General features: G+C 37.3%; 1 protein-coding gene across 1 annotated transcript in view; it reads right to left on the bottom strand.

The window, feature by feature from the left end:
- Positions 1-23,559, bottom strand: part of PLXNA2 (plexin A2) — a 468,647-nt gene that overhangs the window by 101,918 nt on the left and 343,170 nt on the right. The window contains exon 13 of the mRNA XM_087929350.1: positions 9,769-9,920. Coding sequence (XP_087785476.1) covers positions 9,769-9,920 — 152 coding nt within the window. The remainder of the gene's footprint in view (positions 1-9,768; positions 9,921-23,559) is intronic.

The following is a 23,559-nucleotide window of genomic DNA, read 5'->3' as shown; positions in this document are numbered from 1 at the left end:
ACTTGAGGAAGAACAACAGATAAATATAGCTTTTCTGCTTTTTGAGAAGAGACAACCAAGGTGGTTGTATTTTTGTGATTTGCCTAAAATGAATTAGGAACAAATGATTGATTAACAATGATATTAATGTATTTAATATTTGATTGAAAATATGAGAATATATACAATGTAATTATAATTGAAGCCTATGAAATGGAAGCACAAAACAATTGTAAACCAACCGACACACTGTATGTATATATATGGAAGATGGCTTGATGTTTTTATGTTTTGTTTGTCTATGTTTGTCTTAAAAAGCAATAAAAAAAAAAATGAATTAGGAACAGAATCTCTGACAAGCTATATGTATGCACTGCTTCCTCAAGCCAGAATCCCTTTGGGTCTCCACCTACTTCACTTACTTTTTCAGGTGGAAGGCAATTGAAAAAAAAATCTAGGATTTTTTCTTTCCATGATCTTACTACTAGCTCTCCTATAATTATTACCATTTAGCAATGATATTTTCTTTAATATAGAATTGTTACATCATGAAATCTAGCTGCAGCAGACTAAAACTGATATGAATTATTAGAAAGGACACTACTAATTTAGAGTGCAAATGGGTAAATCATATTTTAATACTCCTTATAAATAGAACATTAACATAATTGATGACAGTAAAAGGCTAGGATTTTCTCCCAGGGATGGAATTGTGCTTGGTTGGGCATGTCCATGGATAAACATTCAAAAACAAGTCTTCCAACTACAATTCTGAAGATCTGGAGTTAGGATTTTTTACTGCTGTGGCTGCTCTTAAATCTGTTGATTCTAATAGGTGACCTGAGATTTAAGCAGTTGAGATCTCTTGAGCTTCTGAAAACTACCAGAAAAAAAAAAAACTTTTAGAATTAGGGCCTCTGATCCAGCCTCACTGGAACTGAGCAATCAATTTCATCCCCCCGCGCCGAAGAAAGCATGCAGTCATCTGGAGGAGGGATATCATCAAGAAAGAAAAATAGACCAGACTTCCCCAAGGGAAAAAAAAGCATGCGTTAGTGTGTGTGGTAGTGGTGAGGAAAATGATACACTTCTCAGAGGAACGAAATCAGCAATTTATAGAGTGAACAATCTATAAATGGAGGTATGCAATCTTCCAGGAGCAAAGATCAACAATGTGACTGAGAAGCTTACTAAATTAATCATAGACTATTATTCCTTTCTTTTCTTTCATGAAGAAAGAATGATCTAACAAAGAGCCTTGGTGCCTTTGGACGATGCCAAGAAAACAAGATAGGAAAAACCACCTGGAAAGAGGTTCTAATATAAGAAAACAGAGGTGGAAGCAGTGCAGAATCACTCCCTCAGTCCTCTGATGGAAAGAAAAGGACAGTCCACCAACTAGTATGCCCTCTAGTGAAAAAACTCCAGGAGCACTGGCATCCATGGGATGAGAGGATGTCATATCTGTCAATAAAGTACAGCAGTTGTAGCAGCACAATCAAATCTCTGTCCCTTTGTATACGCATGCAGTTTAAGGAATAGGGCTACAGTGGGTCTGCAGTAAGCATCACCATGTGTCCTTTGACCTTGACCTTGCCATAGGTAGATGTTGTGATGTAAAAGGAAAGGTGTATTACTATACTATACTGTACATGGACTATTTTTTAAACTTTCTAGCAGTACTCCTTTATCTTTTATTAATCTTTTATCCTGTGGAACTGTAAGGATTGCATTTCAGAAAATGCCATAAATAAACAAGTATAGCAGGGACTTCTTTGCTTATGAGTTGTTGCTGGAGCAGCATTAAGCAGCTACAGAAGACACAATTATTTTATGGAAAACTCTGCTATGCCAGTCTGTGATGGCTATTATTATAAATAGCTTTTAGCAGATTTAACATTGACCATAAGAACTATCTCTGTTGGCCTTTTAGAAATACAAAGGCAGAGCTTCTCTCTATTTACTGAAAGCACTTTCCCTGGCACTGTTTCACTCCACATTAATTCCAAAGTTTCTCACAAATCAATCTGAAGCTGACCTTCAGTTATCTTTTCTTCTGCCGGAGTTGAATGTAGTGAACAGGCAAGAGAACCCCATGAACTCATCAGTTCTTCCTGCAACTGACTAATAGGAGTGTTCAAAACAGAACTCAAGCAGTGCCTAGCCCTTTGAGCATCAAAAGCCTCACACTCTCACCCCACACAGTCTAAAAAGAACTGAATTGCTAGAACACATTCACAGTTTTGGTACATGTTCCATTTCAAAAACAATAAATAATTGTTGCAGAGAGGTCATGTTATATCGAATCATAGGATCATAGGGCTGGATAACTTAGAAGGTTCTACAAGTAGTTCTCATGTTGTGACTAGTTGCTTAGTGACCATTTGAAGTTACGACAAACACCCCCCCACCAAAGATACTTATGATCCAGTTCTGGAGGGTCCCCCCCCCACAGTCACAGTCACGACTGGTGCACATTTATGGCTGTTTGCAGCATCCTGTGCCATGAGAATCAATTTATGTTTTTTGCCGAAAACCAGTGTTTACTTCCGGTTTTCAGCAAAAATGCTCCATAGCATTTTGAACAATAGGTTCACTAATAAACATGGCATTTACTTATTGACCATATTTGTTTAACAACCACAGGCTCCATTAGGGTCATAAGTTGAGGACTACCTATATTCAACCCTCTTTTGTTTTATGTAACAGCTTCTGCTAACTGTGAATACCCTCACAGCTACTTACCAACCCTTCCCTCCTTGCACTCTCTGTGTTGCCATGATACTCTGCTCACTGTTAATGCTAGTTTTTTGTACCTTCTGCCTTTTCCCCTGAATACTCTAAAACTAGGCAAGCAATAGAAGAGGAGCAGAATAGATGCTGCAAGCAATGACAGAAGCTGCTGCAAAATTTAAGAAGAGAAAATTACTCTATTTCAGTAACCATCACTGATGAACATGGAAAGTTGCCTGCTGCAACTGAAGGTCCTATGACTGTTACCTGTCTGGAAAATGCCTGGCCTGTATTGAGCCATGCTATTAGCAATAGCAATAGCACTTAGACTTATATACCACTTTACAGTGCTTTACAGCCCTCTCTAAGTGGTTTACAGAGTCAGCATATTGTCCTCAACAATTTGGGTCTTCATTTTACCCACATTGGAAGGATGGAAGGCTGAGTCAACCATGAGCCTGATGATATTTGAACTGCCAAATTGCAGTCAGCCAGCAGTCAGCAGAAGTAGCCTGCAGTACTGCACTCTAACAACTGTGCACTGCAGCTCATATTGTTGCCCTTTGGTTAGGACTTCAATAGATTTTCTGTTATTCTGTCTGGTTTATGTAGCTGACACAGAAACAACTGCTCTAACAGTATTGTAAAAGTATAGATGGGCACATCTAGGAAATATTTACTTAATGCTCAGAAAATGAAAATGTAGACAAAACAGCAAAAATGTGAAGCAGAAAAAGGACCCCTGAGTAATTTTTTTCAGGTTCAAATTTCAGAGCCCACCAGCAAGAAAGGAAAGAAAACCAATGAACCATCTCCTACAGTCATTTTAAGAAAGGAAACACACCTCTGAAAGGACAGGATGGTTAGGATATTTTATCTCAGCATACAGATGATAAACTGAGAGCAACATTTTCAGGGCAGAAAAGAAAGGAAATAGCATTTCAAAAATAAAACCAATTTCTCTCTTGCTGCCAAGGCAAGTGTGTCTCTGTAAAAAAAATAGAGAAGAAGCTCACTAAAAAAAAATAACAATTGTATTTAGGCTGTGAATCCAGTATGTTTATACTAGATGCTTCTTTACCTTTAGTTCAGATTCTGTAGGAATTCCATTTGCAGGAATCCATCTGCAAAAATTAAGAAAAGACCAATCCTAATCTGGTGCTGCATAGGGTACCCAAATTCCTGAAATTGGCCCCAGTCAAATGTATGTTTTCTGTGACATTTCCCTCCTTTTTTCTATATCATGCATCTAATATAAAGGATTTTAATTCACAATTTTGCTACATACACATAGACTTTACAGTTCCCCAAGTCCTTCAATGCTTTTTACTGTCAGAGACTAACCTGGCTATGCTTCTGCTAATGCTTTTAGTCAATGAAAATACAATGGCTCAACACAGTCTTTCTTTTCTTTCCTGCATGGATGAGCATGATCCTCCTTTCAATGCATTCACTCCCCCTTCCTCTGCCTCCCCCCATCCTCCATGGAAACTCTGCAAAAACAAACAAAATAAGGGACAAATACAGGGATACGTGTCAGTGGGGAAGGGGTTATTTTCCTGTTCTTTGTTACATACCTGTTTTCTAATTTTTTAGCTGACATTTTTCTTAGGGAAATAAATGAATTGACTCCTGCAGAGGCCTATTTGGATTAAACTGCTGTCACTGCCTTGCATGCTTAACAAATGGATGCCTGCATCTGGCAGCATGGCTGGATGCATTCCAATTGGAGTGGGGAGGATAATGAACGTAAACCGTAAGGTTGCTCTGAAGAAAAGTGATTTAGCAAAATAGGAGGCCAGATTTGGACGGAAAACAAAATGCTTAATAAATAAACATTTAAAAGGGTCATTTAATCCTTGAGCTAAAAATGCAGGGTGTTTTTTTTTCACTCTGAGATGGCATAACCTAGATCATTGGAGTGCCATTTAATTTATACTAGCTGAGAACGTGGCTTGACAAGTACAGGGTTCTCACTGTACAGTGTAATGGAATACAAAAGAAGGAAATGTCAGGAATTTAGAACCATGTGGATCGTTGTGCTGGAAGCTGCCCTCAGAAGTCATCCGGCAACTGATTAATCAAGGGTTAATTAAGCATAAACTATTGGTAACATATGCTTCCTCTACCCTAACAATGTGCCTTATGGGTCATGTTGGCACTATGAAAAGAAGCAGAGGATTGTTAAGGATGTCTAGAAGCAAGAAAGAGTAGTAGATCACTGCTAGGAAAATAGTAGCCCCATTTCAAAATGCTCATGCACATCAGGCAGAATGCAGTAAACTAGAACAGTATATTAATATACAGCAAAATACATGGGAAATTTCAGGCACAAACATTTACTACACAAGCAATGGTGCCATTGGAAAAGTATACCAATATTTAACTTTGGAGTAACATGCATGCATATGTGCACATGTGCACACACACAAAGACACACTTACACCAAAATTTTCTTTGCAGAATTTCTTCCTATCTCATGCATTCTATAAAAAGTCATTGATTTTATTGTTTTGAATGTTAGATTTCTGCTTGACATTTGTGCATATGCTTTATATGAAAGAAAGAAAAACTGCATTAAATCAGAGTAGGCATGCTTTTTTGAGATGATGGCTTGCTGCTCCAAAAGTGAGTATGTACGGTAGAAAAAATAAATTGACCAAAAGGTGAAAGACTGAATCAAAAATAAGGAAAAATTAATGTTGAATCAAATAAACAAAGAAATAAATGAAATATCTTAGTATGTGGGTGGCAATAAGGCAAAAACAATTCTTGGCTCCTAGGAAAGAAGAAAGAACTTCGCTGGATCCATGAAAAGAACATGACTTTTCTGGTAATACACAATTCTTTTCTGAAAGAAAGAGTCCATAGTACCAATATTATGGAAACCTGTTTATATATAATTTATCCATTGTCTGATGGAACTTGGAACTTGTTTATGCCACTGCTAGTGACAAAGAGTTAATCACTTTTCAAGTAGAGGTACTTCTAGCTTCTCAGATGAGATTGATAGAGAAGGGAAATATTTGAACAGATACTAAACAGAAAAGTGAAGGGGACTTGACTAAAGTTGAAAGGAAAGTTGGATTAACTAGCAGTTCAGGAGGTTTAATTATAGTAATCTGAAAATGAGTCAGGTTAAGGAACGATGATATTTTATACTTACATCACTGTTATAATATGAAGCTTTGATTGTTTCTGTGATTGTCTCTCATTGCAAATAGATCTACAGATTTCATCCCAACTACACTTAAAGTATGTCATTATAAATGGGACAAATGATCTTGACAGCTGATAATTGTTACTTCTGCATTATCAGTAAAGACTGCTTGTTGCTGTAAACTACATATTGGAATTCTATTTAATATGTTTAGGTCTAACTACATTGCTAAAAAGAAAGGAACTCCATTAAAGAAGAAATATTATTTCACTGTAAATAATCAAAGCTAAGCAGTAATAGATTAGGATCTGGCTGAGAAAAAAACTTTCAGAACAAATAAAAGGGTAAGATCATTTGAGTTGCTATAGATTTTGCTCAAATAATAGCATCCAGAAGCCACCTTCTAGATCAGCATTTTCAAACTGGCGGTCCATGGGCTGGATGCATCATGCACAGCCCACCCCAGCTCTGCAAAGGGAAAAAACATTGTGACATATCATGTGATCATGTGTCATGTGATGGCAACATGACATCATGAGTTTGACACCTGTGTTTTAGATGAAAGTAACTCATAAAATATAATCATTAAAATGTTTTAACTTTAAATGGAGATTCTGGGAGGATGTTATATACATAACAATATTTCAAAAGGAAGGCTCTGGAAGAATTTTTTTGGCACGCTGATGAAATGTTACAGAAACATGAAATGCAACCCAGCATAAGAGAATACTGAAAACATCTGCCAGGTAAGATTGTTAAGGATGCAGGGCCTGTTAAATTGAGACCTGAAAAACATTATTATTGAAAACCCAATAGGGAAACAACTTTTTCCTCTTACACTACTGTTATAATATCCTTCAGGTGAGCTCATAGACTGAATCACCCAAAATAGGACCTCTGTTAAGATAAAAGAATAGATAAAGGAATGATCTGAATGGAACCCTGATTATAATGTAAATGGGCTAGCTTCTTCTTCTTCTTAATCTCCAGATTTGAATCTATAACTATCTTTGAATCTGGATGCAATAAAAATGGCCATCATATTTAGCAGGGCAAGTATGTATCAGATCTAAAAACCCAAAGCTTCCTGGGTTAGAAATGAGAGATTGAGATCTTGTCTGTCCTCCTCTGATGGACAAGATCTCAATATCTCATTTCTAATCCAGGAAGTGATGGCCACTTTAATTGCACCCAGATTCAAAAGATAATTATAGTTTTGACATAACATACATGCCTTAACATTTTGGAAATTAGAGGAACAGCAGGAAGAGCAGATAGGAGACCCTGGGGATGTGTGATAGTCAATGCTGTGATTGCTTTTGTGGTTGATTGGCAATGCAAAAACACCTACAAAGGGTATACTAAATTGGGTTGAAATGCTGCCAAATACTATGGACTCAAACTCTGCTATCTTGGATCTAGGTCCCTCTAACTGATTCAACTTGTAACTAAAATGAAATGAGCAGAAATAATATTCTGCTGAAAGACTGATGACATGAAGGTTTGCCTGTCAATGCATCAGAGGTGCTGCCTGAATCAGAAAAGCAATCTTGATCTTCCCCAATGTTGAAAATATGTTCTTATAGTTGCTTTGACTGTGCTTATGATAATGTGATAGATTAACAGAGGCAGAAAACATGTAGGAACAAATGGTTCCAATAAACCAATTGCCTGGTTTGACGGTTCCTTGACTGATTGTAAGTGCTGAACCTGCCTTATCTATGGGGTTTCCAGGGTCTTAATACCCACATCACATTTCTTTTCTTCAGATTGGAGGACATGACCAAAGTATCTTTTTTCTGGTTAGTAATAACAAAGTTTAATAAGTATTGAAACACATTTGGATTTGAAGGGCAGTGTCAACTCTGAATCAAACCTGGATGAAGCCATCTCTAGTTGCTTCATAGTTGCCACATACTCTAGGGGAGGGAGAAGTAGATAGTCTGCAGACACAACAAGGAGCTTTCCCATGGGAACCAAGGTCATCCCAACAGGTGGCAGTTGAAGGAGGAGACAGTCCAATGGAGTGTTTTGGCATCCTTCTCTATATTTATAATGATACCTTCAGACATAAGACAACCATGCTAAGGACCCTGAGAGATTAAAACATCTTCTGAAGAACAGCTTGATCTAGATTTGAAAGAAAATCACCCTTTGGTCATTATATTTAATACATTATTGAAAATATCCAGAAAAGAAATATAGCAATGAGCAAAATCAGTCCATAGTTTTTTGGGCAATCCTCTGAGGCAACCTTGGGACAAAGATTAACTTCTAATATTTTTCAGACTTTTTAAAGAGAACAGTAAAATCAGCTTTTTTTCCTTCACCGGCCAATTATATATCTCCCTTTTGTTTGAAGATGCGGGAAGCAGGAACATCAGACAAGCCTGACAAGAGATAGATACACTTTGTAAGCTAATATTGTGAAAGGTCACTTTTATTAGCTTTTTTCTTGATAGTTGAGAAGCCAGGGGAGTGATTCTGCTCAGATTATTGGGGTTGAGGAAGGAGCACTAGGAAGTTGTAGTAAAATTGAGCCAACTTCATCCAGGAGCACATGTTGGTTGTAAAGCCAAAGGAGAAAAAAATGGGCCTTTTACAAGTCTAGGTCATGAGCACCAGAAGCTCAATCAACTTTTTAAATCTTCCCAAATTATGGAAAGCAATTATGACAGTTGAGAATAGTGGACAGAGAGCTCATTCAAAATTTCTTGCTCTACCCAATTGCATAATTGCAGATAGAACAAGATGCTGTTAGCCACAACACAATGGCCTAAAAAAGAATAAAGTTACCTTTTTGATATTCAACAGTATTTGGTACAAAATAAAGTGTGTATATTTTCATCTTAGGAAATGGTAAAAATGATACCTATTTAGGCCTTTTCCATTCATATACAGTATGTTGTACAAAAGCATATGATTTTCCCACTAACACCTCCCTTATGAGAAATATAGCTAAAGGATATATATATCTGCACATGAAGAACAGGCTCATTGAAGGTTGTTTTCAATTTATTGGTACAGTTATATATCTACATACATTTATAATAACCAATGAAACTGTGACACAATAACCAATGTATTTTGCAAGTGTTAATAAAAATCCAATTACATGGTTAGCAGTATCTGGTCCTGCAGAAAGATCCAGTGGCCATTGCTGTTATAAGGAACCTTCTCTATATCTGTTGGCCTTATATTATTAGATAAATAAATGTTTCCAAAATAATAGGTAATGAAAAGATCAGTTTCCCACTATATCTGCCCAGTGTCCTGGCCCCTTGATGCTGAGAGGAATAGAGAAAATGCTAGTTGTGTCTGAAATGAAATTCAGATGTAAATGAAATGAAATGTAAATAAAACCTCCTGAGCAAAGAAAGAAAAATATATAATAAGTTGGATTCTATCCATTTCTTTTGTAACTCTGAATTCAGAGTCTGTGGTGTTCTAAAATACTAGAGATCTCCCAATGCAATGGCTAAAGTTAGACTGGTTCCATTCTTATTAATTTCTCTACTGAAACTAGCAGTAGAGCAAAAGCAAAAAAATTGTGAAGTAAGCTAGACAAAATTGGAACTGGACAAGGGCTGCTTCCTCATAGTAAGGATTAATCAAATTCCTTGAAAAATGTTTTCAGTTCTTTGAAATTTTTTTGTCATAATGATTTACACATAACTTTATTTATACAAATTTAAGAATGGACAATCACAATATTCTTAGCACTGGTCTATTCAGTTGAACTCTTGCCTTTATTCTGAGAAAAAACATTATTTATACTAAGTGCTTTTATTTGGTTGCATAGAGACCACACAGGAGAAGGAAAAAGTAATAGATATGTTCACTGCCTTATTTATAAAAATAATAAAGATGGGATATAAACAAACAAACAAACTCACTGTTCAGCAATAATGTACTGGTCCTCTAGTGGAACACATTCCACACCAGCTACTTGTACATTGTGGGCTATCTCAGAGAAATCCAAACCCAGGTTAATACCACGAATAGTGACTCGTGTTCCTCCTTCTGGTGGACCTGACAGTGTTAGGATCTGAGAAAGTAAGAAAAACAAGCATTGACAATGGACAAAAATTTTAATTTTATAAAACAAAGCATTGGTGATAAAAATAAATATGATTCTACAAATGGTTCTGATAAAGTGAGAAAGACAGTGAGAACAATCAACCAATGGAACAGCTTGCCCTCAGAAGTTGTGGGAGCACCATCACTTGAGACTTTCAAGAAGAGATTGGACTCCCATCTATCAGAAATGGTGTAGGGTTTCCCACTTGGGTGGAGGGTTGGACTAGATGACCTACAAGGTCTCTTCCAACTCTGATTATCTGTTATCTGTTAAAGAGCTGGGTTTCTTTTTTTTTAAAAAAAAACTAATTTTATTAAAAGTTATGAAGAGAATGTAACTAGTACAAAATAGAGAAAACAAAGAAACATAGAAGAAAAAGAAAAAGTGCAATGAGAAAGAATGAAAAGAAGTAGAAAGAATCGGCTTCCAATTTCTTCTTCTGCAAATATAAATATGGTTGCAAAATTATCTCCTACTCTATGATTACAAAAAGCTCCCATTTTTCTATTAGCCATTTTTTCTAATAAAATCATAAGTCATAAGACATTTTTTTGTTTCATGCAAAAAAATTAAAAGGAGTTTCCAGTCAGCTATAAATGTAGATGTTATCATTTCTCTGATTAAGAAAGTTAATTATGCCATGTTTGTAAGCTTCATCACTTCACCAGTCATTCCTCCATTGTGGATAAACTAGAATTTTTGGTGTATTATTGCCCCATGTGGATAATTTTGGATAGCCCCATAGTTGACATAGCAACAAACTGTGGAGCTACCTCCAACCCCACACCCAGGAAAGGCAGATTGAAGTCCCCAGAATAATATGATTGGAAACTCCACTGCCAGCTCAGCCATGAAGTTGAGAAGCTCAGACAGGGAGGTCAATACACAGCAGGGAGGCTGGTACAATAGCAACAATCCCAACAGAGCCCCAATGGTGCCCAACTTAAGAAACAGCATATCCAGTAATGTAAATAGAATGTCCCTTATACCTCTCTAGTCTCTTGTATAATCACTACCACTCCACTTCCCCTATTTTGGAGTCTTAGCTGTTGCCAAAGCTGAGGACTAGCTGGGCAAATCTCAGAGAACAGCACTCCACCCTCCTATCCCAGCCAAGTCTCTATGATACACAGACTGGCCTTCTCTTTAGCAATTATAACAGCAATGGGCCTTAGCCTGGGGCCTAGAGTGCCTGGCATCCTGGGCCTGGGTTGAAAACCAAGAGATTGTAATGTGCCACAGGAATAAAGTACCTGTGGTTCAAGCCTGTGATTTGGTCACTTTAGTCTTCAAAATCTTCTGAATTAATTAATATCCATTTCTCTTATGTGTAAAAAAACACACCCAAGAGCTTCCAATTCTTCCCAACTCATTCCCTTGATTAGTATAGTAGTTCAAAATCCTTTTTTTCAGAAATGTAATGTGGGAGAATTTATGAAGTTATAATGAATAGCTTGAATAATGAATATGTCTAGAGGTAGCTAAAGCTGAGATAACACATTTTTGCTGTATGTTTCTAGTCTAAGTGCTTTGATGAAACAATATATTCAGCCTAGGCTTGTGAATATTAGAATGTCATATGCAATGGTTTAGCGATTGCTTTTGAAGTGTAGAATCTCATCATGAGATATATAGCCATATATGAGAATACCAGTAGGTTGTATAGCATCCAGTTTATTAACAATACAATACATATACATACCTAAGTATATCTAATATGAAGAACATTGAGAAGTGTTCACCTAAATAGAGAATATCACTATGGGAAGATGTGTTTAATGAGACAATATGCAAGGATGCTTGGAAATGAAGCATTAAATGGCACTTAATATGCAATGAAGTGTGAGTTGCCCAAGAAATATGTAATATTTCCAAGTACAATAATTCGAACATCAGCACATCTGAATATGCTCTCTGAACATTGCAGGAGCAGAAATAATTTAATGGTCTGTGACTATAAAACATCAACTCTGGCAATGCTGTTACTGGGATAAGTCAAAATGAGAAAGCAAGCTTTTGCTCTCCAGAACTTTCATTAAACAGCAGGTTAAGCAATAAGGAAAGGATAAAACAGAAAGAAAGTCAAACTATCATTAGTTTCAGTGTTTTCTCCCTTTTTTATTGAATGAACAGAAGTTTCAGGTAAAATGTAAAATATTTTAATATGGTAACCAAAGGTATATAACTCTAGGATTAGGCAGACCATATATAAAAACAAAAGCATGAAGAAAGTTTAGGCATATTGAATCTGAAATGTGATTGTAATGCCTTTCAACGAAGACATTTTATATCACTAGGAATTAATGTTTTAATTGGTACAAAGGAAGTTAACCTAAGTACTCCAGTTACAGTAATAGTACCCTCAAATCCATATTTGAGAGGAAAGGTGAACAGTATTTCTGTTCACCTATTTATTGATCATTGTTTAATAAGATATGAAAATAAGTTTGTTAAATATAAAAATGGGATTTTGTACAATTACAACTGTAGAATTAGAGTATTAAGGATGAATTTATTTAGTGCTGATTCACCATTCAATAGCTTTATCGCAATATTTTCTTAACTTTGTATGAACAAATCTTATTGAAATGATGAATATAGATGATTGCATTTCTCTTTATGATCCCATAGGCTCTGTTTTGTTAGCGAGTTTATATCTTTCCTTTCTTTCTTTTACATGGTGCTTTTCTTCTTGGTTTATCTTCTCTATTTACTCTTCATTTCTACTAAAGTTGGTTCAATTATAAGAGGGACTGTAGGAGAAAATAGCAGACTTTTGGTTATTTTTTAAGTAGAATATCAGGAGCTGCTGGACAGAGAATCTAATAGTTGTTAATCCCCATTCTGAAAATACAAAATCCAATAATGCTCTAGAACCATTATCATGTCTAAGTGAAAATAATATATTTGTCTTGAGAAACAAAAACAAAGAAGAATCTAGTGGGATTTTATTGTTACTTTGTCTATAAGAAACAAATTGAAGATGTACTGAAAACTATTATTAAGATATAGAGAGTACATGATCCTGAAAAAGTAGTAACAGTTTAAGTTCTCTTTTAAAAGGACTTCTTAACTCTAGATCTAGAAACATTTCAAATGGACCATCTTGGCTTCTCTTCTCTCTTTTTTTCTATAAAAATAAAAATAACTCTCATCGCTGAAAGAATTCTAATGAGAAATAAGTTTCATGTATATTTAATTATAATTCACAATAATGAAAACACTACATTTAATAGAGTAAAAACAAACCTGAATTCACATCAAAATCCCAATGTTTGAGACTGATGCATGCTAAAGACCTGAATACCTTCAATTCTTTGTTTTCTAAGTTTTAATCTCTTTTTTTAAATACTGCCTTAAACATTGTGATATAGTTCCATATTTAAATTTTCTTCCACATTTTCTGAGGTGATAAAGTTATTTATTGAGAAAGGAAAACTGAGAATCTCACATTTTAGCACACCATATTTAAAACAATGCTTTAGAAAACTAGAGAGTCAGTTTGGTCTAGTAGTGGTTAAAGCACTAGACTAGAAAGTAGGAGACTATGAGATCTAATCCTGTTTTAGGCATAAAACCTGCTTGGGTGGCTTTGGACCAGCCACCCTTTCTCAGCCAAACCCCCCTCACAAGCTTCTTGTTCTGGGGAAAATAGGAGGAGGGAGCATTAGATATGTTTGCTGCCTTGAGTTACTCATAAATATATTAAAGATAAAATTGAAGATAACCTTTTCAGGTACTGCATTTTCAGTAAAACAAGCGTTTGGATTCATGTTGCAGTAACAAGATGTCTTACTTCTTATTGCATTATCTTGGACATACATTGATACATTCTGTCTTCCTTGCATACTCATTTTTTTCAGTTCCATTCATTTCTTCCCTTTGTAGTAGGGTGTGAAATATCACCAAAAAGATTCATCTACTTCATTAGAGTTTCTAAGAACTTTGTAACATAAAGATGATCATTAGAAAGGAATATGGGAAATTTACATTGTGTATTAAGACAGTTTTTTTAAAGATAAAATAAAATGATGTATCATTGATTCATGAAAGCAGACAAATTATCTAGAGCATATAAAGATAATTTTGGCTTACCTTTACATATAAAATATGAAAAAAATAGAGGGACATTTTACCAAGCATGGTGGACTTATGAAAAAAAAATGGATACATGTTTATATGATGATGCAAATAATTTTAAAGATTAATATTAAGATGAAACTGGAGCTATTCTTACTGGGACTTATGAGAATCAATTGGAAAAGATTTACAGAAGATTGGTTTCATATATAGTAACTTTAACAAGATGAATATATGCATAATAATGGAGAAACTCTAAAAAAGCCCAATGGAATGGAGTGTAAAACTGGCAAATTTAACAAAAACGGTAAAACCAACTTATTTGGTCAGGAATGAAATAAGAAATACTTTTATAGAAGTCTGGAAACTTTTTGAACTTTTATGAACTTTTTGCTGAAAATTGTGATTTCTGGATCTGCTGATTAAATACAGGACAGAAGGGATTTCTGTAATGTAATCTTAAAAAGGAAGTAAGAATAAAAGTTGCTCTTTGTAGTTGCTGCAGAGAATATCAGAAGTTACTTTATATAGTGTATCTATATATATTTCTTTTTCTAAATGCATTGGTTTTGCCCATTTTTAATTTTTTCTAACTTTTCTTGATACATTTTCATGTTTATCTTTTTTCTGACAAAATAAAGAAGAAATGTCAAGTTTTAATATATATATATATATTTGTTTTCTGAGGTTCTCGCGGGTATTTGTATGTGGATCTTTGGTTGTTCGGGTTTTCTCCCGCGTAAGATTCGAAGTATCTAGGCAACGTTTCGATGAAGTCTCATTCATCATCTTCAGGCTTCTGTCTCCGGCTCTGTGCTTCTCAGAGTAATGTGAGATTGCAGCTGCTTCCTCCTTTTAACTGCCAGTGGGGTGGGACTTGATTGGGTGGGGGCTTGGCTGTGTTCTGATTGGGTGGGGGTGTGTTCTCATTGGTAGGGGTTTGGCTGTGTTCTGATTGGTTGGGGGTTAGCCGTGTTCTGATTGGTTGGAGCGTGTTCTGTTCAGGTGGGGGCTTGGTTGTGCTCAGGTTAGTCTTAGTTGCTGGGGGATTTGAGCTGGTGAGTTGTGATCTTGCTGTTTGGCTTCTAGTACGTGGTCCTGCTGCATCTTCATAGTGGGTGTCGGTTTGCTTCATGTATGGCTCAGAGGGGTTTGAAGTGGGTAGTGATGCAGCTGCAGTGCAGCTTCTGGTCCATGGTCGTGTCTCATTTTCTGAATGGGTGGGAGTCTGTTTTCTATATGGAAGTGTGGTGGTGGCATCTTGTGTGGCTCTCATGGGTGTGGGTCTGGTGTCCTTCTTCATGTTAGGTACTCGTCTGTTCATGAGGGCGGGTTTCCAAATGGCTGGAAGGCGGGAGGTGTCATCTCGTTTGTTCATGCTGTGTGGGCGTTTTTCTATCTCTATGGCTTCTCTGATTATTCTGCTATTGAAGTGTTCGGTTTTGGCGATAGTTCTGGTATTTTTAAAATCAATTTCATGTCCTGTGGCTTTGAGGTGTTGGACCAGGGAAGAGGTCGTTTCTTCTTTTTTGATTGAGTTGTTATGTTCTTCAATGCGTGCACTTATTCTTCTGTTAGTTTGTCCAATGTATGTGGTAGGGCAGGCAGTGCAGGGGATTTCGTATACTCCTTGGTTTTCTAATTCAATTTTGTCTTTGGGGTTTCTTAGGATGGTGGATATTTTTCTGTTTGTGCAGAATGCTGTTTTGATGTTGTGTTTTTGGAGGATCTTGCTAATTTTGTCTGTAGTGCCTTTTATATATGGGAGGAGGGCTTTGCCGTTTTCTTGTTCTCTGTCTTGGATTTTGGTTGGGGTTTTTTTTTGGATTAGGTGGGTAATCTTCTTTCTTTGGAATCCATTGGCTGTAAGTACGTTGGTGAGAGTGTGTAGTTCGGTTTTTTGGTGTTGTTCATCGGCTAAGCATTTTGTTCTGGAGATGAGTGTCTTGGCTACGGAATTGATCTGTGCTGGGTGGTGGTGTGAGAGTGCATGTAGATAGCGGTTAGTATGTGTTTTCTTCTGGTAGATGGTGTGTCCTAGGGAGCCATTGGATCTTTTGTATACCAAGACATCTAGGAAGGGAGTTGATTGTTGGCTTCTGTTTCCATGGTGAATTGTATTTTGGGGTGTAGGCTGTTGAGGTATGTGAGGAAGTTGTTCAGTTTTTCTTTCCTGTGTGGCCAGATTATGAAGGTGTCATCTACGTATCTGAGCCAGAGTTTGGGTTTGTGGTCGTATTTTTCTAGAGCTTGTGTTTCAAAGTGTTCCATGTAGAGGTTTGCGATGACAGGTGAGAGGGGTGATCCCATGGGTGCTCCTTCTATTTGTTTGTATTTTTGTCCATTGTAGGTGAAGTATGTATTGGATAGGCAGTGGTTGGTTAGATCTAGGATGTGCTTGGGGGGGTTGTATTTGTTTTGGATGGCTGTCAAGGCTTCTTTTATTGGCACTTGGGTGAAGAGGGATATGACATCGAAGCTTACTAGTAGGTCGCTAGGTTGTAAGTTTTGTTTCTTTATGATCTCGATGAACTGGAATGAGTTTCTTACGTGTGAGTTGATGGATTCTGCATAGGGTTGTAGTTGTTTGGCGAGGAATTTGGCCAGGTTTTGTAGAGGTGAGCCTATGGAGCTGACTATTGGTCTGAGTGGGGTTCCTTCTTTGTGTATTTTGGGGAGACCATAAAGCTTGGGGCATCTGGATGATTTTTCTCTGGGTATGATTCCTTGCTGGATTTCTTCACTGATGGGGAGGCTTTTATTTTGGATTTGGTAGTTTTTCTAGGTAGGTGGTGGGGTCTGTCTTTAGGGGTTTGTATGTGGGGTCTTGGAGTAGGTTGGTTAGCTTGGTTTGGTAGTCAGATGTGTTCATAACCACTGTCGCGTTGCCCTTGTCTGCTGGTAGGATTATTATGCTGGTGTCTTCTTTCAGGTTAAGTAGTGCAGTTTGTTCTTCTTTGGATAAGTTGCTTTTGGGTGGTTTGCTAGTGCAGAGGATGTTGGTGATTTCGAGTCTGATTTTGTTAGCATCATCAGGGTTGGTTTTGGTCAGGCTGGTTTCAACTCCGCATATGATGGTTTCTGTGGGGATGTGTTTGGGAGCGACAGCAAAGTTGAATCCTTTTGAAAGGACCTTGGTTTCAGCTTCAGTGAGGATCTTGTCTGAGATGTTGTGCAATGTTTGTTTCATGTGTGGCTGTGGGGGAGGGGGAGTTGGTTTCTGGCATTGTTGTAGTTTCCTGAGTTTGTTGGTGTGTGTGTCTGTCTTGAGGGTGGTCTGTGTTTCGGCTCTCCAGACAGCGAGTTGTTTGGATTTGTCCCAAGCCCCCACCCAATCAAGTCCCACCCCCACTGGCAGTTAAAAGGAGGAAGCAGCTGCAATCTCACATTACTCTGAGAAGCACAGAGCCGGAGACAGAAGCCTGAAGATGATGAATGAGACTTCATCGAAACGTTGCCTAGATACTTCGAATCTTACGCGGGAGAAAACCCGAACAACCAAAGATCTACATATATATATATATATATATATATCCACTTCATTTCATCTAATTAATCTAGTTTGATCTCAATTTAATAAACCATTCTTCAAATATAGATTTGAGGGTAATTTCTCAGCAACTGCATCAACTTCTTTCCTGCACAGATGCCTTAAAACCAGATTGCATAACACATTGTTTAAAGGCATCACCAGCAAACTCAACTCTCTTTTAAGCAACCATACATTTTATCATGCAACATTTTCTTCTGTTCTTTCTACTATGAACTAAATTCTATCCCATTCTCAAGGCTAGAAGCAATGATATTAAATGCAGCATATGCATTCTGATCCTTCAGCTTCTGAATCATGCCAGATAACCAAGAATTGTGGAGGCAGCTGCTATGCCTGCTATGGTGGAACATAAGAAAACTTGTGGGTGGCTACAGCTGGTGGCAGAAACTTCTGCTGAGATATTAGGCTTCCTTTTTATAGACTTTTATAAAAGCCAGTAACCTTAAATGGCTTGATGGTTACTTTGGAGAACTTTATTAAGTTCCACTTTGAACAAGCTCTGAATGTTAAATATCACATTTTATTAGGGAGCAAGGCAGTCACACCTCCTTAAATGTCTTTTTTAAGAACTAAAAGCTACCTATTTATAGTACATCTGTGACATAGCATTTTAATTCCTAAATCTAGAAGAGGGTACCTTTACAACCATCTCTCACTATTTATGAGGTTAGAACAGAAGGGCACTATTACTGTGTTCAAAATTTCTGATTCCAGTAAGGACTTGCAATATAACTTGAGCAAATGCTTTCTTTAAAATAGGTTCTGGAACAATCATAATAATGTATTGACTTATCAGCACATTATGTTCTGGAATAAGCAACATTGAAATTCATCATGTTTTCAAAAAGTTTCAACGTGTAAACTAAATCACAATCTTAATATGTGTTTGAATATCTGATGACACTCCTTTTGTCAGTCTGCTGAAGCAGCAGGTTCCTACAGATGCTGCTTGCTGGCTAAAAATATTAGCTTATCTTCCACCAAATGTGTTTTTTGTAGCTGGCTACACCAGTGGTGGTATTCTACTGGTTTGGCCTGGTTCAACCGAACTGGTAGCTGAGAGGATCATCTGTGAGCGAATCGGTTTGCTCTAATGATCAGCTGCTGGGTCCTCCCACCCACCTTGGCTCTATACCAGTGATGGCTAACCTTTCCGTCCTTGTGTGCCAAAAGTGTGCGCACACACCAGCACCATAAGGCAATGCACGTGGGACCCCTAAGCCCCCTGTGCATGTGTGCATGACCCCCACATGCGCCGCGTGTCTCTGTGCATACATGTGAACCTCCATGTGCACCGCACATCTCTGCACATGCACATGTGACCCCCCATGTGTGTCGCCCATTTCTGTGCATGCATGCATGTCTCCTGCACGTGCCCTTCTCCCTGCACATGTGTGGCAGCTACCCGATGATCAACTGGTGGGTAGCCAGTATGTGTGCTTGTGCAGTGGACCTGCTCTGGGGCGATGGCTCGCGTGCTGACAGAGATGGCTCTGCATGCCACTTCCAGCATGTGTGCCATAGGTTCACCATCACGGCTCTGTACTGACCTTTATTTCCTGATTTTGAAGCTCAGCTGCTTCATGTGGCACAGCAGATAGCCATGCGTCAGCTGTTGAAGATACAGAGAGAGTGCAGGATTGCAGGAGAAGGTCAGTATCAAACCCTCTGTGTGTGCGCAAAGCACCCTCATCAAGCCACATTCACAGAACCGGTGGTAAAAAAAGTTGAATCCCACCACTGGGGTACACCTATCATGACAGTTATATTCTGAAAACAAATCCCTTCTTTATCATTGCCATTTCATGAAAATGCTCACGTCTTCTAATTCCATATGTAGCCATCACACATCTGAAATCTAAAATGAATGATGTACTCACTGCCACAGGGAGGCAAATATCTCAGATTAGCTGAGAACATAGCCCAGCCTCTATTTCCTGTGACTAAATTATAACCTTATTTGTGAGTTCACTCTGTTCCCACAATTGATAGCTAGTAATATTCTTCCAAAATTTTTGAACTACTTTAAAATATAAGTCAGCTTCTTTGCTCTATTCCTTCCTCTCTAATGTGTCTTAACTTTTTCCCTACTTTATATCTCATTCCATTTATTTTAGAATTTGAAAGCCATATTACTTAATATGAATTCCCACTTAAAGATACTATTAATCATACACTTCCCATTTCATTTTGACTTAGTTGTGTTCTAAAATACTTGTTACATTCTCCTGTCTTTACCTCAGTTCCCATTTTCTTTTGTGCATTCAGCCTGGGGACTAAAAGCTTTAATCTATTCATCATGTAGCGTCGATTAGAGTCTGCTTTCTGTAGCTCACACTCTGTAGTGTGCCTTGTATCATTTTTCTCTGCAAAGCATCATGTGTCTACAAAAGACATAATACGAAAATCAAATTGCATTATATTATGCTATGCACTCTAAAGTTTGCTACTGTTAATGTTCACAGATCACCTATATTTAATGGTTCATGATCCTTGACAGTTATTTCCTTTACAACAGTATGCTTATTTTTTAAAAAAATGCTTTTGCTGAAGCAATTGCATGACAAATTGAGGTAGTTTGCCCTATCTCAGTAAACCCATAGCTTGCCCTTTTCTTTTTCTTTTCTTTGAGAGGCTGTTCAAGTTTTTTTTTACCAAGCTGGAGATAACAAAGCCTGAGTACAGTGTCAAAGAATGTGTTGCCTTTTTATTTTCTAAATGTCTTGACCTGGAAAATATCCAAACCAGATATCCAATCTGACCTAGATTTAACTGCCACTAATTGAACAGTTCTGAAGGAACTGTGTCAAAATGTTGCTTCTGGGTTAGAACAGATGCATTCAATAAATAACAGCTGGAGAACTTCAATCATAATAGTTGAAGGTAGCAACATTGGGAAAGATCCTATTTGTACAGAGCTCTTTAAATAAAAGTGGATCAGATCTGAAATCCAGGCAGCTGCCTTAACTGCAAATACAGATCAGGTCCCCAAACAAACAAGCAAACTATACTATTGAAGTTTAATAAAAAGTTGCTATGCTGAGTCCTTGGTACTCTCTGAGTTTGGTTGTTTGCTTGTTTGTAGTTCCTTACTCAACTAGGAAACAGCACTGTTAGTGAATATAGGGTTTGCTTCCTGTTTTATATACAACAGCTTGCCCCACCAGTGTTTATATGCATATGACTTTTCTCCTTGGTAGTACCTTGATTAGGGTACTTGTTGTCTACTTAACTGTTTTTGGCAGTTTCTTGATTAGGCTAATTGTTTGTCTGCTTGATTGGTTACCTCCTTGGTAATTTCTTAGGTCTTTTTTTTTTTGCCTGGTGTTAATCTATACTTATAATGATGCTTCCAGATATAAGGGAACCAGGCTAAGGACCCTGCGAGACTAAAACATCTTCTGAAGAACAGCTTGATTTAAAAGAAAATCACCCTTTGGTCATTATATTTAACACAATATTGAAAATATCCAGAAAAGAAATATAGCAATGAGCAAAATCACCCCATAGTTTTTTGGGCAATCCTCTGAGGCAACCTTGGGACAAAGATTAACGTCTAATATTTTTCAGACTTTTTAAAGAGAACAGTAAAATCAGCTTTTTTTTCTTCACCGGCCAATTATATATCTTCCTTTTGTTTGAAGATGTGAGAGGCAGAAACATCAGACAAGCCTGACAAGAGATAGATACACTTTGTAAGCTAATATTGTGAAAGATCACCTTTATTGGCTTTTTTCTTGGTACTTGAGAAGCCAGAGAGTGATTCTGCTCTGATTATTGGGGTTGAGGAAGGAGCACTAGGAAGTTGGACAAGAGCCAGCCTTTTCATCCAGGAGCACATGTTGGTTGTTTTCTTCTGAGATTTTTTTTTTTTTTGGTCCTTTTGAATGGTGTATAAAGGTAATTTATCTTATGTAGACACATAAGATATGATAGCTGATTTGTCTGAATGCCAGGCTTCCAGGAATTCTCTAGCGGTTTTAGATTTAGCTTCATCTAGAATGCTCAGTTTCCCAGTTGCAGCAATGGTTGATTTTTATCCATGTATTTTAAATTAAGGAGTTTTCAGAAGTTGATTATATTTAGATAGTTGAAATCTCTCCCTCCCCAAATAATACTGTATTTATGCTTTTTCAAAATAATTTGATCCATGAAAGTGTAATCTGAGACTTTTTAAGGATCTGTTGGTTTGAAGTAGACTTTCAAAATGAAATTGCCATTGTTTCCTTCTCCCTTTATTTTTATTATAAAACTTGAAGCTGTAAACCAAACTGAAATATGATTTAAGTTCTCTCTGGACTTTAGTAGGTACTTAATGAAAATAGGAACTGCATATAAGTAATCTCTCCTCCCCCTCTCCACACCCCAAGCCCTGTTCTGCTACCTCATTTTGGCAGGGTTATGGTTTTAGTGTCTGGGAGGGATGAGTGAAGAATGGGAGTACATGCAGGGTCACCCAAGGTGGGAAGGTCATTTCAGCTGCCCAAACAGGCACATATACTGAGCAGCAGCAGTATAGGAAGATGCTGGAGGCAGATAGTTTGTTCAGTGACAATAGTAAAGGCATAAATTCATATTGCATGGGAGAAGACATTCCTGCATTTTTACCAAGAAAACCCACATTGATAGAGCACATAAAACAATTATCATTATAGTATCAGATGGTGGGCTATTGACATGCTACTGAGGAAGAACTGAGGATATTTCAGTGTACCAAAGGTGTTTGACAAGCCTGTTATTGTAGTGGTTAAGGTACCAGTTAGAAACTGAAAGACCATAAGTTATATTCCCACTTTAGGTATGAAATTAGCTGGGTGATCTTAGACCAGCCACTGTCAGCCTAAGAAGGAGGCAGTGACAACCTACTTCTAAAATCTTTCCAGGCAAAGTACACAGACTTTTCCAATAAATCACCAGGAGTCCAGACTGACATATGTACACAAGTATGTTCATGGTGTGGCTAAATTTAGGATGTCTAGTTGCTAATGTTTCCACACAGAAAAATAAAATCTGAAAGACAGAATGGGAACATGGAATGTATTAGCATGAACAGGGGAAAAGTTCAAAACAGAGAAAGACAAAATGTAACAACTAAAAATTTGACAGCAGAGAATTGAGATTGAGATTGGACACTTTCAGTGAGGAGATCATACTGAAGATCATACTCAGTGCATGAAAAACAAAGAAGGAACAACATTACTTTTATTTTAGGCAGTGTATAGCAAAAACAGTACTTGACTGAAATGCAATCAGTGATTGAATAACATTGGTGAAATTTCATAGACAACCTTTTAATGTGACAATTATTGTTCTAAGCACTGATGTGGAAGAAGAGGACATTGATACATTTTATAATCAAGTTCAATTTTAAATAGACAGAAGATGCAAGCATGATGTGCTGCTTGTGACAGGAGATGAATCGAAGATTGTAATGGCAAAGCTGGAAACATGAAAGAGGAAACCATGGTTAGATGGTAAAGTTGGTTAGGAAACCAATTTGCCGATTGAACCCTTGGGGGTGGCACTGGTGTAGGCATGAGGAATTTCCGGGGGAAGACTGATCCTTGAGTATTTCCTTTACAACAGTGTCAAAGAATGTGTTGAAACCTTGAGTACAGTGTCAAAGAATTTTTATTTTCTAAATGTCTTGACCTGGAAAATATCCAAACCAGATATCCAATCTGACCTAGATTTAACTGCCACTAATTGAACAGTTCTGAAGGAACTGTGTCAAAATGTTGCTTCTGGGTTAGAACAGATGCATTCAATAAATAACAGCTGGAGAACTTCAATCATAATAGTTGAAGGTAGCAACATTGGGAAAGATCCTATTTGTACAGAGCTCTTTAAATAAAAGTGGATCAGATCTGAAATCCAGGCAGCTGCCTTAACTGCAAATACAGATCAGGTCCCCAAACAAACAAGCAAACTATACTATTGAAGTTTAATAAAAAGTTGCTATGCTGAGTCCTT

The sequence above is a fragment of the Pseudonaja textilis genome, chromosome 3 (assembly GCF_049901715.1).
Source record: "Pseudonaja textilis isolate UNSWEBS1 chromosome 3, rPseTex1.2, whole genome shotgun sequence".
Classification (NCBI taxonomy): Eukaryota; Metazoa; Chordata; class Lepidosauria; order Squamata; family Elapidae; genus Pseudonaja; species Pseudonaja textilis.
Note: the sequence above shows the minus strand (reverse complement) of the source record. Positions and strands in the feature narration are given on the sequence as shown.